The 14491-nt window shown below is 32.3% G+C and overlaps 1 protein-coding gene across 1 annotated transcript; it reads right to left on the bottom strand.

Annotated features, from left to right (window-relative positions):
• Positions 1 to 3372: 3372 nt before the first annotated feature.
• On the bottom strand, positions 3373 to 9914 carry LOC112771576 (chaperone protein dnaJ 10). Its single transcript, XM_025816362.3, has 9 exons — positions 9593 to 9914; positions 9083 to 9142; positions 8640 to 8722; positions 6795 to 6960; positions 6571 to 6700; positions 4579 to 4737; positions 4295 to 4467; positions 3905 to 3985; positions 3373 to 3766 (listed from the first exon to the last, which is right to left on the bottom strand). The coding sequence occupies exons 1-9, from the start codon at positions 9677 to 9679 to the stop codon at positions 3680 to 3682; spliced, it is 1026 nt and encodes a 341-aa protein (XP_025672147.1). The 5' UTR covers positions 9680 to 9914; the 3' UTR covers positions 3373 to 3679.
• Positions 9915 to 14491: the final 4577 nt, after the last annotated feature.

Here is a 14491-nt window from a genome sequence, read left to right as displayed (position 1 = left end):
GTAAGTTTTGTATGCAAGAATCTATTTGATGTTACTGTTCCTTTTTCAATACCATTTGAAGAACTAAAAAGTATTATTTGTGAAATAATAGATCCGCATGTACCGAATATGGTATCGAGTATTTTGTACCGGTATCATGTATCAGTGTTTGGTGGGTTCATTCATTTTCAAATGAAGTATGTCACGGATGAAGGGAGCATGCAAGAGATGTTTTCAGTCTATTACGAAAGTCGATCATGAGTATCATTTATTGAAATGTACATTGAGTTCCAGCAATTTGAAACCGATCGAAATATCGAATGGAGATATTACAACAGTGACAGCAAGGATGAATTCAAAAGCAACTATAAGGTTGTTGATCCAAATGAAGACGATGACGAAGCTGATGACACTATGGAAACAGATATGACGGAAGTGACAAATGCACTAACAAACTAGCATCCGTTCGAGAGCCATCTTTTATGCGCGTGTTGAATCTGGAGGCTATGCATGCACCAGTACCCTAAATACTTTAATGCAGGTATGTAGCTTAGATAATCATATAGTAGTTTTATGATATAAATAATTAAATTTGACGTAAAATAGTATGATTATTATTAGGCAAATTATACAGGAAGGTAAATTATAAAAGAAATGACAACCAAATTTCAGAGAGTTTCCTTTAAATGCTAAATGATCAGCACACTAATTTGCTTCTCGAAATTCATGGTGAAGCTCTAAACTCGAAAACTTGTTGAACCTGTCTTTAATAGCCACGATGAGCGTGCGAACTCTATGGAGGTCGATAATATCATTCAGACACAACGAAATAGCATCTCTTGAATCAACTTCAATAGTGAGATTAGCAATACCCAAATTAATAGCTAATTCCGTACCAAGAAGTATGTCCCACAATTCAGCCACAGTAACAGTACAAACGCCTAAATTGGCGCTAAAACAAGCCAAGAATTATCCTTCATGATCCCGTAAAATGCCACCACACGCAGCCTTTTCCTCCTTTGACACTGAACCATCTGTATTTAATAATGAAGGGGGGTTGGGGGAGACCAATAGATATACTTTTCCATAAAAGAACCAACATTTCTCCTTATTCTAATAAACTCAGACTAGGCAGCAGAATAATCTCGAGTTAACCAAAGAGCATCCAAATGAACAGCACCCTTTGGCATAGTTCGATCCTCTTCAAAGATATACTTATTTCGATGAAACCAAAGAATATTCATAATGCAATGTATTTATGTATACTTGTATATATGCTCTTGTGAACTTATGTCATGATATTGTTGTACAGAGCCTCCTGTTATGGTAGATGATGAATTCGTCGTGGGGATGAAATTTAGTTCTCGAAAAGCTGTGATTGCGGTAGTTAAAGATTATGCTATCCGAAGAGGCGTAGACTACTGGGTGTATGAATCAAAACCCTAAACATTCTATGCCAAATGTACACAGTACGGTACAACTTGTGGTTGGTTGATAGGGTTAGCATGATCCAGAGAAAGTATTGCTGTAAAATAAGGAGATATAATGGTAGTCACACTTGAAAAAAATTTAACAAAAATACTTATATAATGAGGTTGGCTAAATAGTTAATAATATGAAGTTCGGGTACTTCTTTAATTTTTTTTTTCTTAGGCATTGTGGTTTTTATTTATTGTTAGTGTATGTATTTGGTGGTATGAAAGATAAAGGATGAAGAATGGTTGCTGAAACTGAACCAAATGGAGTTAAAGGGATGAACGAGGAAAGAAGATATCAACCCCATCCTTCTCATGTGCATGTGGTACACGTGGTTATTAACCACAAAACTGAGGGTCAGAATTGTGGGCCCTCCCTCACCGTCGATCATCGTTGATATACCCCTGTCCGTTGGATTGATAAGCGATGAAATCTGAGACTCAGATTTCGGGCATCAAGCATTCACCGTTCGATCTCCACTCATTCATCTTTGGACATCCGATTGCTACAAAAGCGTGTCCTAGTTACAATCAAATCTGAGGGTTCAATTTAAAGAATACTGACCCTCCAATTTGCAAGACTTCTTAGATTTGTCTTCTGCCGTCGTCCCCATCTGAAGATTACACACACAATACCAATAACGGTAGAAAACATTATTTCAGTCCCAATATACAAATTAAAAAGCAGTCATTCTTCTCCTGCATTATCTTCTTTTTCCTCATTCTTTTTCCTACATCTTTTCCTTGGCTTCTTTCTCCTCCTTCTACTTCTTATGCTTTTTCATTTTTTTTCCATCTTCTACTACTCTTCCTTTTTATAAATCTTATCCTTCTTTCATATTTTCTTTGTTCGTTTGTTTTGTTTTAAAATTTTTTAAAAAAAAAAGAATTTAAAGAAGAGAAAAAAATATGAGAAAAAACACAAGATTTTTGTAACAATAAATACAAAAATTTTTTGATGATAAAAACATAATTTTTTTTAAAAAATCACAGAAAAAAAAACAAATATTTTTATGCTAAATACAAAAATTTGTGACTATAAATATAGAAATTTTGTGACAATAAATACAAAAATCTTTTTAAGATAAACACAAATTTTTAAGAGAAATATAAAAAACAATACAGAAATCTATTAATAAACAGAAAAATTTTATGATGATAAATACATAAACTTTCTAAGGTAGACATACAAATTTAAAAAAAAAATATAGGAATCAAACAAAAAATTTTATGATGCGAAATACACAAATTTTTTAAGAATAACATATAAAACATAGAAATATTTTTACAATTAACATAAAATAAAACAAATTTTTGAATGTAAAAATACAAATTTTCTTTCTACTAATTTGCTCATACTTAATTAGAAGCTCTTCTTCTCTATGCAACACACACTAATTAACATTATATATTCACTCTATTCGGTTCATAAATCTCTTCCAAAAACCATCTCTTCAAAAAACCAGTATTGTTTCCAATGTTGTTCTTCTAAAATCAATATTCTTAACATAAGAAGTAGGCAAGTAGAAAGAACTGCAAAATAGCAAACATATTGAAAGAACCAGAAAATAGCGAATGTGGTAGAAGAGATTGAGTTTTGGAAGAAATGGTAAAAATTGAAGTGTGCGTCTGATTCAGGTATATTGTGTGAGTGATTTTGTTAGAATGGTTTTGGGCCAATGAATCTTTTGGTCAACTTTGTTAAACTTGGGTATTATAATCACTTGGTCATGAAGGAAAACCGAAACAAACTATAAAATAGATGAAGAGTTAAGATAAAGTGTTGAAGTTATCTACAGGAGTGGAATACTAAAACCACTTATTTTAGACCGATACTTAATTAAAGGAGTTCCACCTATCCCAGGAGTTAGGAGTGCAGCATGAATAATAGAGAACTTCAATAAACACTAAATGGGAGTTTAGAATGAATATTGAATACATAAATACGTAACGAACACTAGCTTTACAAACAAGGAAGTTGAAAATGTACATTGATTTGTTTGCAAAATAAAAATGGCAGGCTAGGCTAACCTGTAATAACTCAAACTACACAGCAATGAGAGCAGTTAAATAGCATTGGAACAACAGTTCTTTTTGCTTCTTTGTTGTACCTTTTTTGCCCCCCTATTGTGCACTGAAATATACAATATGAAATCCAATCCAAACTCAGATAGCGTAGGCATCAGTTAATTCATTCACAACCACATCAAATAAATTTAACAAAATTATCGTGATGGAGAAGATGATGTTGATAATGGTTTCTGACATTCACGTCGCAGGCTGTTCTCCCTAGTGTAAGCAGATTTAGCACCCTGAGAAGCATGATGGAGCATTCTTAATCAGATATAAACAAAATGTAACAAGTGCTTAACGAAGTCTTTGATCCATGCATAAGTGAAAATATTATTTGCATAGACATGGCAAAAAAAAAAAAAAAAAAAAAAACTTACTTGAAAGATGGTTCCTAACTTCTTTAATGCTTTTGCCCTAGATTTCAGAACATCTTTTGAGACACTTGGATCTCTAAGAACCTGAGATTAATAACAAGATAATTTTCTCAAATCCTTGCAATCAAGTGAGATTTCATGATATAAATTTATTCTTATCACTGTTGTTATTACATGCATTTCAGCTTATCACCGTTCTTAGATGCTTTTAGTTATGGTCTAGAAGAGTATTAAGGTTTGAGTATTAAAAAACATTGAGAAGAGAAAAGATATTGATAGCACATCACGAAGACGAGATTTTTTCTGAGTAGCTTGTTGAACTGATCACTAACAGCATTCAAGCACTGCAGTATTTTTTACTTTTTATTTCTTTTTTTGGGTAATGCAACTTACAACTTGGCAAACGCGTGACAGAGTTGTTTCAATATCAATCACGTTGATCTGCCATACTGAATTTATCATGGCCTCCTTCTTTTCTTCCAACACTTTTATCATGCTTTCTTCCCTATTTTCAGATTGGTTTAGCTTCTTCAGCTCTTCTTCTATTTGAATTAGTGCCACAGCTCCTACAGAAGCAATTAAGTTCCATTAAAACCTTCCAAATTTGAGCAACGCCCATAACCGTAAACTTTCAACTAAAAAGACTATCAACATTTTTATGGAAAATAATCTGCTACCAGAGGCTGCCATCACTTGGGACTTTATTCGGTGTCCTTTGTCTCGCACCCACTCTGCCAAGAAGGGAACATTCATATATCGTCTATCCTTTCCAAGTTCCTTTGCAGCTTTTCGTGTGTAGATATAACCAATTGTATGCAGCATGGCCTCTCCAAAAGCTGAAAATGATATCAGTTATGTGTTAACAAAATTCCAGTCAAAGAAAAGAGTATAGGAATTTGTATCCAGAAAAAAAAAAAAAAAAAAAAAAAAAAAAAAAAAAAAAGCAGCAGCAGAAATAGAGAGGCAAAGAACCAGGAGTGAAATTAAAAGAGAAGTCGTAACATTCATGGATTTTATAATTTCTATTCCATCTTTCTGATAACTTTATCACCATTTTCCCTGAGTTACAAGAGGAAGGCTGGCACTTAGCTAAGTCAGGAAGAAATTCGACTTAAAGTTACCAAGGCTGTCTCAACAATGGAGCCCATTTTCTTAGCTCAGACTTGGCTTACTCCTAGATCGAGAGCCAAGTCCAATATCAGCTGTGTAAACAAAATTTAAATCAAAAGAAACTAAGCCAGGAGATTCTATCATACATGAATTTGTAGTTACTACAACATCCTTCTAATTGTACCATGTTAACATTAACACCATTCTCCCTAACGTTACCAAAAGAGGGTTGACATTTGCTAATTTTGGAGGAAAGCCAACTTAGTTATCAATGCTTAGCCTCAAAGTCATTCTTATCTCATAAACTGTGCTCATGGTCAATGTGCAAGGCTCAAAATCCTGTTCAAATTGAACTCCACAGTCAAATACGCAGTCATAATAATTAGGTTATGCTGGTTCCTAGGTTTAGGAAAGGATGATCTATCCAACAAAGGTGATCTACACGAAATCAATGCCCTCAAATATATCCTATATATGCAATAAGAATGTACTTTGTTGAAACAATATTCAACTTCAACTTTGATATGAGTTGTATGAGTGATTGAAATTGAATCATGTATGCTGGAAAGTCCTGTCAACAGTGTCTTTTTTATTTTTATATTTTTAAAAAAAAGCAGCCCCCAGGTTGGAACTTAAACCACACATAATAGTAATATACACAGATTAGGAGACAAAACAATGGAAAGGCTTACACTTCAATAGCATACAATTAGTGTTTGCTTAATAAAGAAGTGCTGTCCAAACAAAAGCTTTTTACCTCAGAAGGAGAAATGGTCATATGGATTTTCAAATGATCTTTTCCAAGGGGAACCTTTCCATGTTCAGAGATGAAATCAATAATTGAAAATAAGATTTACATGAAAAAATAGCAAAAGGATTCGAAAGTCCAAATTCACATCCTAGTCTCAGATACCAGATAGCTGAAAAGGGTTTCTCTATCATTTAAATTCCCATTAAATGCAACCTAATGACATGTATGGTTATGTTGTCCACTAGAAGGGTATGAGATTTATGCTGTATTCTTGGTTGGACAGCATGAGGCCAAGAATGATTGCTATATTGAGACCCAAGGGACCCTCATTGCAGAGAATGAGTTAATTGCTAGTCAAGTATTAATAAGGCACAACCACTAGTAGAACCTCAGCACAGGTTAATAAAATTCAAACATAACAAGAATCTTCATAATCTTACTACGGCATCAATTATAGAGTGCCAAGACGATACCAAACTAACACCATATTATATATTTTTCAAATGTAGCGAAGATATAATTTAGACATCTTCCTTTAGTGGGAAATAATGTCATTCAAATAACATCAAACCATTCAAATTTCAAAACCTTAAACTTGATCAACAAGCTTTAAATTATTTCAGTAATTCCATTTATATTGAAAGATGAAAATAATATTTGCACCTCCAGATCAAGTGAAACCTCTAACAGTGCTCAAAAAGCTTTAAATACATAACTAACTCATTTTACAAATGTAAGTTACTGAAAAGTCTAGACTGTCAACCATTGTTAAACAATACAATATTAGTATTCAAAATACGGCATTTACCAGCTGTTGAAAGACGGATAGCTTCTTTATTTGCCCAACTAATGAATTCATCTACTCGACCCTCAACAAATGGTTGCAGGTGATTTTTGAGACTTGAAATGAGCTTTAGCTCCCTTTCCTTCTGCCGTTCCTGGTGATAATACAGTATGAAACAGATTCAACTACTGGAATATGGGGAAGGGAAAAGGAAGAGTAGGTGTGGACAACTGGTAAGAGATAATTACTTTCAACTTCTCAAGAAACCTCTGCTTCTGAGCTTCAGGATCCTGTATGTTGTCTTCAATTTCTATAGTTGCCATAGAAATGAAGCTTAGTACTCCAATGTAATCTTCAAATAGGTCATTTCCGAAAACCATTCCAAATACAGCTGTAGGGTCTATCATTGAATCACTGAAAAACGGAAAAGAAAAATCAGTGTTCATACAGGTTTTCTTAATTAACAAACAGAAAGCCTGTTAAGATCCTTGAAAAAAAAAGAAACAAAAAAAAAAAGAAACAAAAAAAAAATCAAAATATTGTCAGAACTCAGAAGCATCTAGAAAGCTCCCTTGGGCATTAGTTCATCAATACAATTTTGATAACCCAATATAGGAGACAACATTCACAAATCTGAATAGATCAAGTTATCGTTATTGTTTAAGCAAAGGTTCTGCAACGCTATCTAAATATGTTTTCATAGTGAGAATTGGTTAGGTCTGGTTTGTAAGTTCTAACTAATCTCAAAAGGAAACGTAAACTCAGGTTCAACCACTTGCGGTAATAAAACATTGCCCACATTACATAAACAACCCCCCTCCCAAATAATAATAATAATAAAACAAAATAAAATGGAAAAAGGAAAACAAAAAATGCTAGACCTAAGGAAAGTGCAGAGGGAAGATATGGAATAAAGGCAAGAAGAATGAGAATATAACCTCCTGCCCATGTGCCAGGTAGCAAGGGGAGATCTATAGCAGTTCATTTTAAGGTCTGAGTACTAGAGGGGAGGGAAAAGAAGAATGTCACAAAAGGATAGTGTGAGATTTTATGCAGGGAGAAAACAAGCCTCTTGAAGAACAAGCTTGCAGCATCTCACATCGTTTAAGTGTCTTTTGGCCATCATAGAGAAAGACAGGAAAAAGAGGTATATTTAAACCAAGAGAGTGCAACTTTAGTCCCTTATAGTTTCTGAAAACCATATCTAGCATAAGGAGCTAATTACAAACATTGTGGACTAGGATGTTATGCCCAATGAATCCTAAGAGTAACTCTTCTTAAATTAAAACAAAAACTTTCTACCCCTTTCTCTTTCCATGTGCAAGTCGGAGTAATACTGATTGTTGGATCAGCCACTTGACACAACACCAAAAGCTATAGTTGCTAGCAAGGAAGCACTTTTATTTCCTTATATATAGTTGCTTAGAACTGCATCTAACATAAGGTGGTGGAGCAACCATTATACAGGAACTATAAGCAAGCTAGGATGTTAAGCCCGTCATCCCTAAAGGAGATGCTGGCTAAATTAAAACCAATAAATACCTTTAGGAGCCCTAATACAGAGATTTGATTAGATAGAAGGTATCCCAATAATCTAAGTAAGGAAAACCAAGAAACAGCATTGACGAAACCATTAAAAATGATTTATAATAAAATAACTTGCTTATCGATATAAGACATAGTAGTGCCATTTGATCCATGTAATTTGACCCCATTTATGGGAAAACAGCTTCATTATTGTTGACTCTCTTTATCTTTCTCCACAGGAATTACAATAAACCCAATTTCTGGGCTCAAATCAAACTAATATACATAAAAACATACGAAAAGAGTATACTCAGTGAACAAATATATCTCCGGTTACATTTCTATCTGTCTAATAATTGAATATAGTAACCAAGAAGAGGAAATTAAATGAAAGATGATAAAAAAAAATAGTTAAACACTAGCATACTGAACGGAATCTATATGACTTAGATCCCAACTGCAATAAAATAACATAGTCATTTGATTATTTGAAGAAGCTTAATTACTTGCAATCCACTATTAGTTACTCAATTTATTTTCAACCGTTCAAGGTAGAAGGAACTTACTCTTGTACTCCTTCCTTTCCATATTTATCATATGCTTCACGCTTGTTAGGGTCACTTAAAACCTGGTAAGCTTCACCAAGTACCTGCATATAGATACCAGACTCAGAAAAGTATACTAAGGAATACCAAAGCAAACTAAAGGGTTAGAGAGATCCAAATTATAAATACTCCAATGTTTAATACTCCTAAGTTAGCAATACACCAATACAACCACGACAAGGCATAGGGAAAAACTGATGAAGATATTGAAACATGCTGGAGAACTTTTAAGGAGTAACCATTTGAATAGAGTTAACTATTTGTATCTCTTCCAGATAGGAATAAATCTTCTATTAGTAGGAATTAAGAAAGAGAAAAATTATAAAAATTATTAATGAAAGCTCAGTAAACTTCTTCAGTAGTCAGTACCATGAAGCCAAAAACTCTGGTTCTTAGTAACTTACCTGAAACTTTTCTGCAGCCGTAGGGTCTCCAGGATTTTTATCAGGGTGAACAATTCTTGCCTGCAAAAAAGAAGAGAAAGAGGGGTAAGAGAGATTAAAACAACAGACAAGATATAATATTTCAAGGTATTCTCAACTCTGAAAAAGAAAAAAAGGTATTCTCAACACACAGAAGAAACCCACACTTTCTTACATTTTTCGCCCTTAAAATTTCACATAAATTTCAGCTTAAAAAGTTCAAAAAAGAAAAACATCTCTACATAAAGCGAGGAACATATTAGATCCATGAAGAAGGCAACACTGCAAATTCTGTTTTCCAAAAAACAAAATTCCCAACATAAAATGCTTCAAATGAAACGAATAATCAAAGCAGGTTCATAACGGGTAAGATAGTAACTGTTCCATTTAAAAAAGTGATGACAGATTTAGAAACAGATCAGGCAATTTAATAACAATATCATAAAAACGAAAGTTAATAATTTCAGATTAATTAATTAAGTAATATATTACCTTGATATAATAGGCCTTTTTGATATCTGCGGCAGATGCATCAACGTTGACACCTAATGTGTCGTAGTAGGTGGTTTCCTTCACCATTGCGATTCAGAGCTCCTTAAAGATCAAGCAAATTGAAGATTAAATAGAAAAATCCTTGTTCTCAGATTTTCTTTTATAACCACCCCAATAGAACAATTCACAACGAAGTTTTCGACTAAAAGAAATTGAGAGAGAGAGAGAGAGAGATATTCGGGTGAATCCGTGTGTCAGATGACACGGTGTCGACCTGAAAAGGACGATGATGTGTTTTTATATGCAAGTAAATCATCATCAAAGAGAACGATTATAATTGTATGATTATGTAAGGATTTGGATATTCTAAAATTTGAATTTCATTTTAGAGAGTGAAGTGTGATCTCTCATTATTGATTTTATAGGTGGGACTAATAATAAATATGAAAGAAAAATTATTTAAGGGAAAAAAAATTAATAATAAACATTTTACTTCTTAAAGTGAAATTCAAATTTTAGAGGATTCAAATTCATTATGTAAAGAGTTCTGCTAGAAAGCCAATGAAATATTTGTATAATGTGTACAATAGACTATATGAGTTACAAAATGAACATCACTTATAATATCCAGAATGAGTTCACTAAGGATCAAACTCTTGACCTTTCCAATTTAGAGCTCTGATACCATATCATAATACCACTCATTCTAAAAACTTATGTTGATGAGAAAAAGTAACACTAATGGTTATATCTCTAATACTCCCTAAACCTCTATTGTACAGATTGTACAAATATTCCATTGGCTCCCTATACTTTTCTTTATGTAAAATATTTGAAGTTGGATCATTTAAATTTTGAATTTTCACTTTAGAGGATAGAGTATGATCTTTTATCATTGAATAGTTTCTCCCTCATATTTTCTCTTGATCCTATTTATAAAATAAATGGTGAAAGATTACACTTTACCTTTGTAAAATTCAAAATTTAGAGAATCAAAATCTAAAATATTTTATACTCTGAGTGTATGAAAATTAAAAATAGTGAATTGACGAGTCAAAAGTGGATGAGCTTAATTGTAATAAAGTACGGGTTTAATTTGTTTGGTGCAAAATGTTTTATATAGTTATAGTTACAGATATACTCATTTGAGAAAATTGACAAAACGATCTTATTTTTTGGTATGCGAATATTTAAATTCTTGAGGATTTAAAAAATATATTTAAGTGTTTGACATCTTTAAAATTTAGACACATCAATTTTTGAGGCAAAGTTGTCTTATTTCTAAAAACTTTTTCACGTGTGCATTTGTATCAACTAAATCAGTACAACGGGAGTCACGTTTGATTTTTTCTTGGATCTGACAGACCCAAATGAACATGAGTGATTAATATATTCAAATTTTAGAAAAGCCAAAAACTTAAATATATTTTTCAAATTGTCAAAAACTTAAATATCCTCAAACAAAAAGTCAATGACATATTTATTATTTTCTCTATTCATTTTTTAGATAATTATTGATGCAATAAATAAAAATTAATTATTTTTATAAATATGATATTACATGATTAGTTACATATATAATGCTATTTGAAAATTATATTCATAAATTATTCATATAAATTTTTTTTTTATCAATGTTCATACTTATCAGTTTATCAAATAAAGATAAAATAGTATTTAAAAAATTTTATTGTTGACAATAATAACTCCAAAAGATGGGAACGATAAATAAATCATTTAAAATAGTTACATTTGACAAAAATAACCTTTTATTAAGTGATTTCATTTAGATTGACAAAAAATACTGAATTGACAAATAGACTTAATGAAATAATAAATAATACATCTTTTTTTTTTCTATCCTCTCTAAATCTATCTTTTTCTTTTACCTTTTTTATCTCATCTCAAAAGAGATACAAAGACAAAACAACATACACATATTTTTCTCCACCTCTTTTGTTGGTGTAAGAATTATATTAAGTTTAAAGCTAAACAATAAATTAATTGATGATGACTAAACATTATTATTGAGTTAAAAATTTAAGTGTGTGATTAATTTACTTAATTATGCAAAAAATTAATATAAAACATACTGGTCCAACAACTAGCTTTAGGCCCAATCACAAGCTAACAAAGCCCAACATTAGTTTAGATCTGATAAGCAATTTTTTTGGACATTATCCAATAAGTATTTATATCATCACTTTTAATCCAAAGAATGAATGGCCCAAAAACAAGCAAAAGGCCTAATTACTGATCCAAGTCCATTCACTCATTTGGTTGCTAAGTAAACAATGAAACTCCATTTTTATTAGAACCAAATCACACACTACCGAACCAAACTCTCTCTTCTCACTCTTCTCTCTCACCCACATAAAACTCTGAAGCAAAACAAGAAAAATGAAAAGCTCTTATTAGGACTAAATCAAAGTACAAAAAGTGAGTTACCAATTTCAATCAAAGAAAAAGAAAGTCAAAGAATCTAGGCTTAAAAGCAAAGATCACATCCGAAGGCTCATTGGAAAAATCTTTCCATCTTTGTGCAACATTGAAGTTCGTGAAAGAAAATCTCCTCTCTGCATACACCGAATCGAAAAGCTTAAGAATTTAGAGGTTATGGAGCTTTGCAAGAAATCAATAGTCAGAAAAATTACTTGGAGCCAAAGCACAAATGAAGGGATTAGATTAAAGAAGTAAGATGAAAAATGATGAAAGAGAAGATAGAAAGTATGGATACATGTATGATTTAATCACTGCTTCTATTCTATCTCTCTTCTGTGACGCCGTTGTCGCTGCTGATATTGGGGAAGAAGAAGTCAAACATGTGCAAGCCAAGCTTCGAACTTTGAAAACTTTACTTCTCTACTAAAGGGGTAAATGACCAAGGATTGAGACAAGGAGTGAGAGCACAAAGTTTGGGTTCCCATATCTTAGGCTGTGTTTGTTTTTGAGAATAGGACAGGACAAGACACTGAGAACAAGACATAAAGACAGAGACACAAAATTTTGTATTTTTGTATTATGTTTAGTGATAAACTAGAACAAATTATAGGAATCTAATTTATTCTCATTTTTTTTATTCAAAAATTTAAGTTGAAAAAATATAATAATAAAAAATATAATTATGAAAAATTAACAAGAATAATGAAAGAAAAAATAAAAAATAAGTTGTGTCTCTTGTTTGTGTCTCCGTGCCCTTCCTATTAGAATGGACACAAAATACACTAATTCAGTGTCTCTAGACACATTGTCTCTGTCCATGTCTCCTATGTCAAACACAATTTTGTGTTTCTGTGTTCCTGTCTCTGTAAACAAATACAGCTTTACAGAACTATTACATTATTCTCCTTCATGGTTCTCATTGAATATTCTGTTTTCTCAGTTTAATATTTCTTTGTTTCAATGGAGAAAGGCAATACAGTGAGAAATGTATGAAAAAGTCATTGAGTAAAAAAAGACAAAGAGAGTTAGACTAGGAGAAAAGTCAATGTTTATTTCAAAAATCTTTTGTATATTTTTCTGTTTTATTTTCATGATATTGAGGGGATTCCCTTACAAGTTGGGTGAGCACTTTGCAGTTGAAATCTAGGGAATGAACCTAGTTAAATATAGCTTGCGTAGAAGTTGGGTTTGTCCCAGATAGGATTGGGTTGAATCCTAGGAAAATTGATGTATGTAATCTTGTTGAAAGATAGTGAAATTCCATTATTGTTATAATGAAGATTGGATATAGGCTACATTGCACTGGGTAGCTGAACCAGGATATATGGCTGTGTCACTTCTCTTTCGCTTCTTTGTTTCTGGTTTTATACTTTAGAAGACAAAACAAAATTATCTCATGCCTATTCTATTTAGTTATACTTCACTGTTATAGACCTTGCACTCAGTTTTATTTTGGCTCCTCCTTCAACAAGAGACAAAAAAAAAAGTATCTTCTACTTTTCTACACAAGGTGACTCAATAGAATCTATAAGATACACCCATTTTGAAGAACAAGAAGCAAAGTTAAAAGAGGTCTAGATTCAACTCCCCATTATCTAAATCACTGATATCCATCAAATTCAATTTTTCATAAACTAATTTTTCTGGCTATTTTTTAACTTATTCTACAAAATCATGAACTACGGTCCAATAACTATTAGTGAGGTAGGCCCAATGGTAAAAAAATAAAAATAAATTATAAAATAGTAATTAATAGGTCCAACTTGACTTTATGAGGGCAATTAATTTCTCTAAGTCAAATTTGACTATTAAAAATAAATACTTGCTTGTCATTGATTTATTTTCCTCAATAGAGACTTTTTGAGATAGAAATTCACTTTCAGTGGCAGTTTTGCGTGTGCTGGAAAAAGTTAGTAACCGAAAAACTCGAAATTAGTGATGGAAATAATTTCGATCTTAGTAATTGTCTCAAGATTAATATTAGCAATCCATTCATAATTTATTTCTTTAAGAATAAATTATAGTCATTAATTATTTTACCACACAGTAAAAGTTATCTCGAACCGAATTTCTGACTAGTATTCCACAAGCGACTCCTAGAGACCCCGAATGACCGAATCCTCTTACTTGCCACTCAAGTAACTTGCCCCTCCCTCTCAGCCTCTGGGATACTATTATCTCAGTCTCTCACCTCTCTTTACTGTATTTTTATCCCCGAGTAACTAGCTGCAGCTAATTGCAGATAAACTCGACATACAAGCGCTGACCAAGCTTTCTCGTTTTCAAACCCCTTCTTCATTAATACCTATCCCTTGACCACAAAAAATTTTAGCCCTTTTACTACAATTAATTCAGCCAAGACTCTGAATTTTTATTTAAAGAAATTTTGCTAAAAAAAATTTACAAACACTTGTGCATTTTTACCACTTTTTTACCGAATTTTTGAGAGAAAGAGAG

This window comes from Arachis hypogaea, chromosome 18 (genome assembly GCF_003086295.3).
Source record: "Arachis hypogaea cultivar Tifrunner chromosome 18, arahy.Tifrunner.gnm2.J5K5, whole genome shotgun sequence".
Classification (NCBI taxonomy): domain Eukaryota; kingdom Viridiplantae; phylum Streptophyta; class Magnoliopsida; order Fabales; family Fabaceae; genus Arachis; species Arachis hypogaea.
This window is presented reverse-complemented; position numbering and strand designations above follow the sequence as displayed.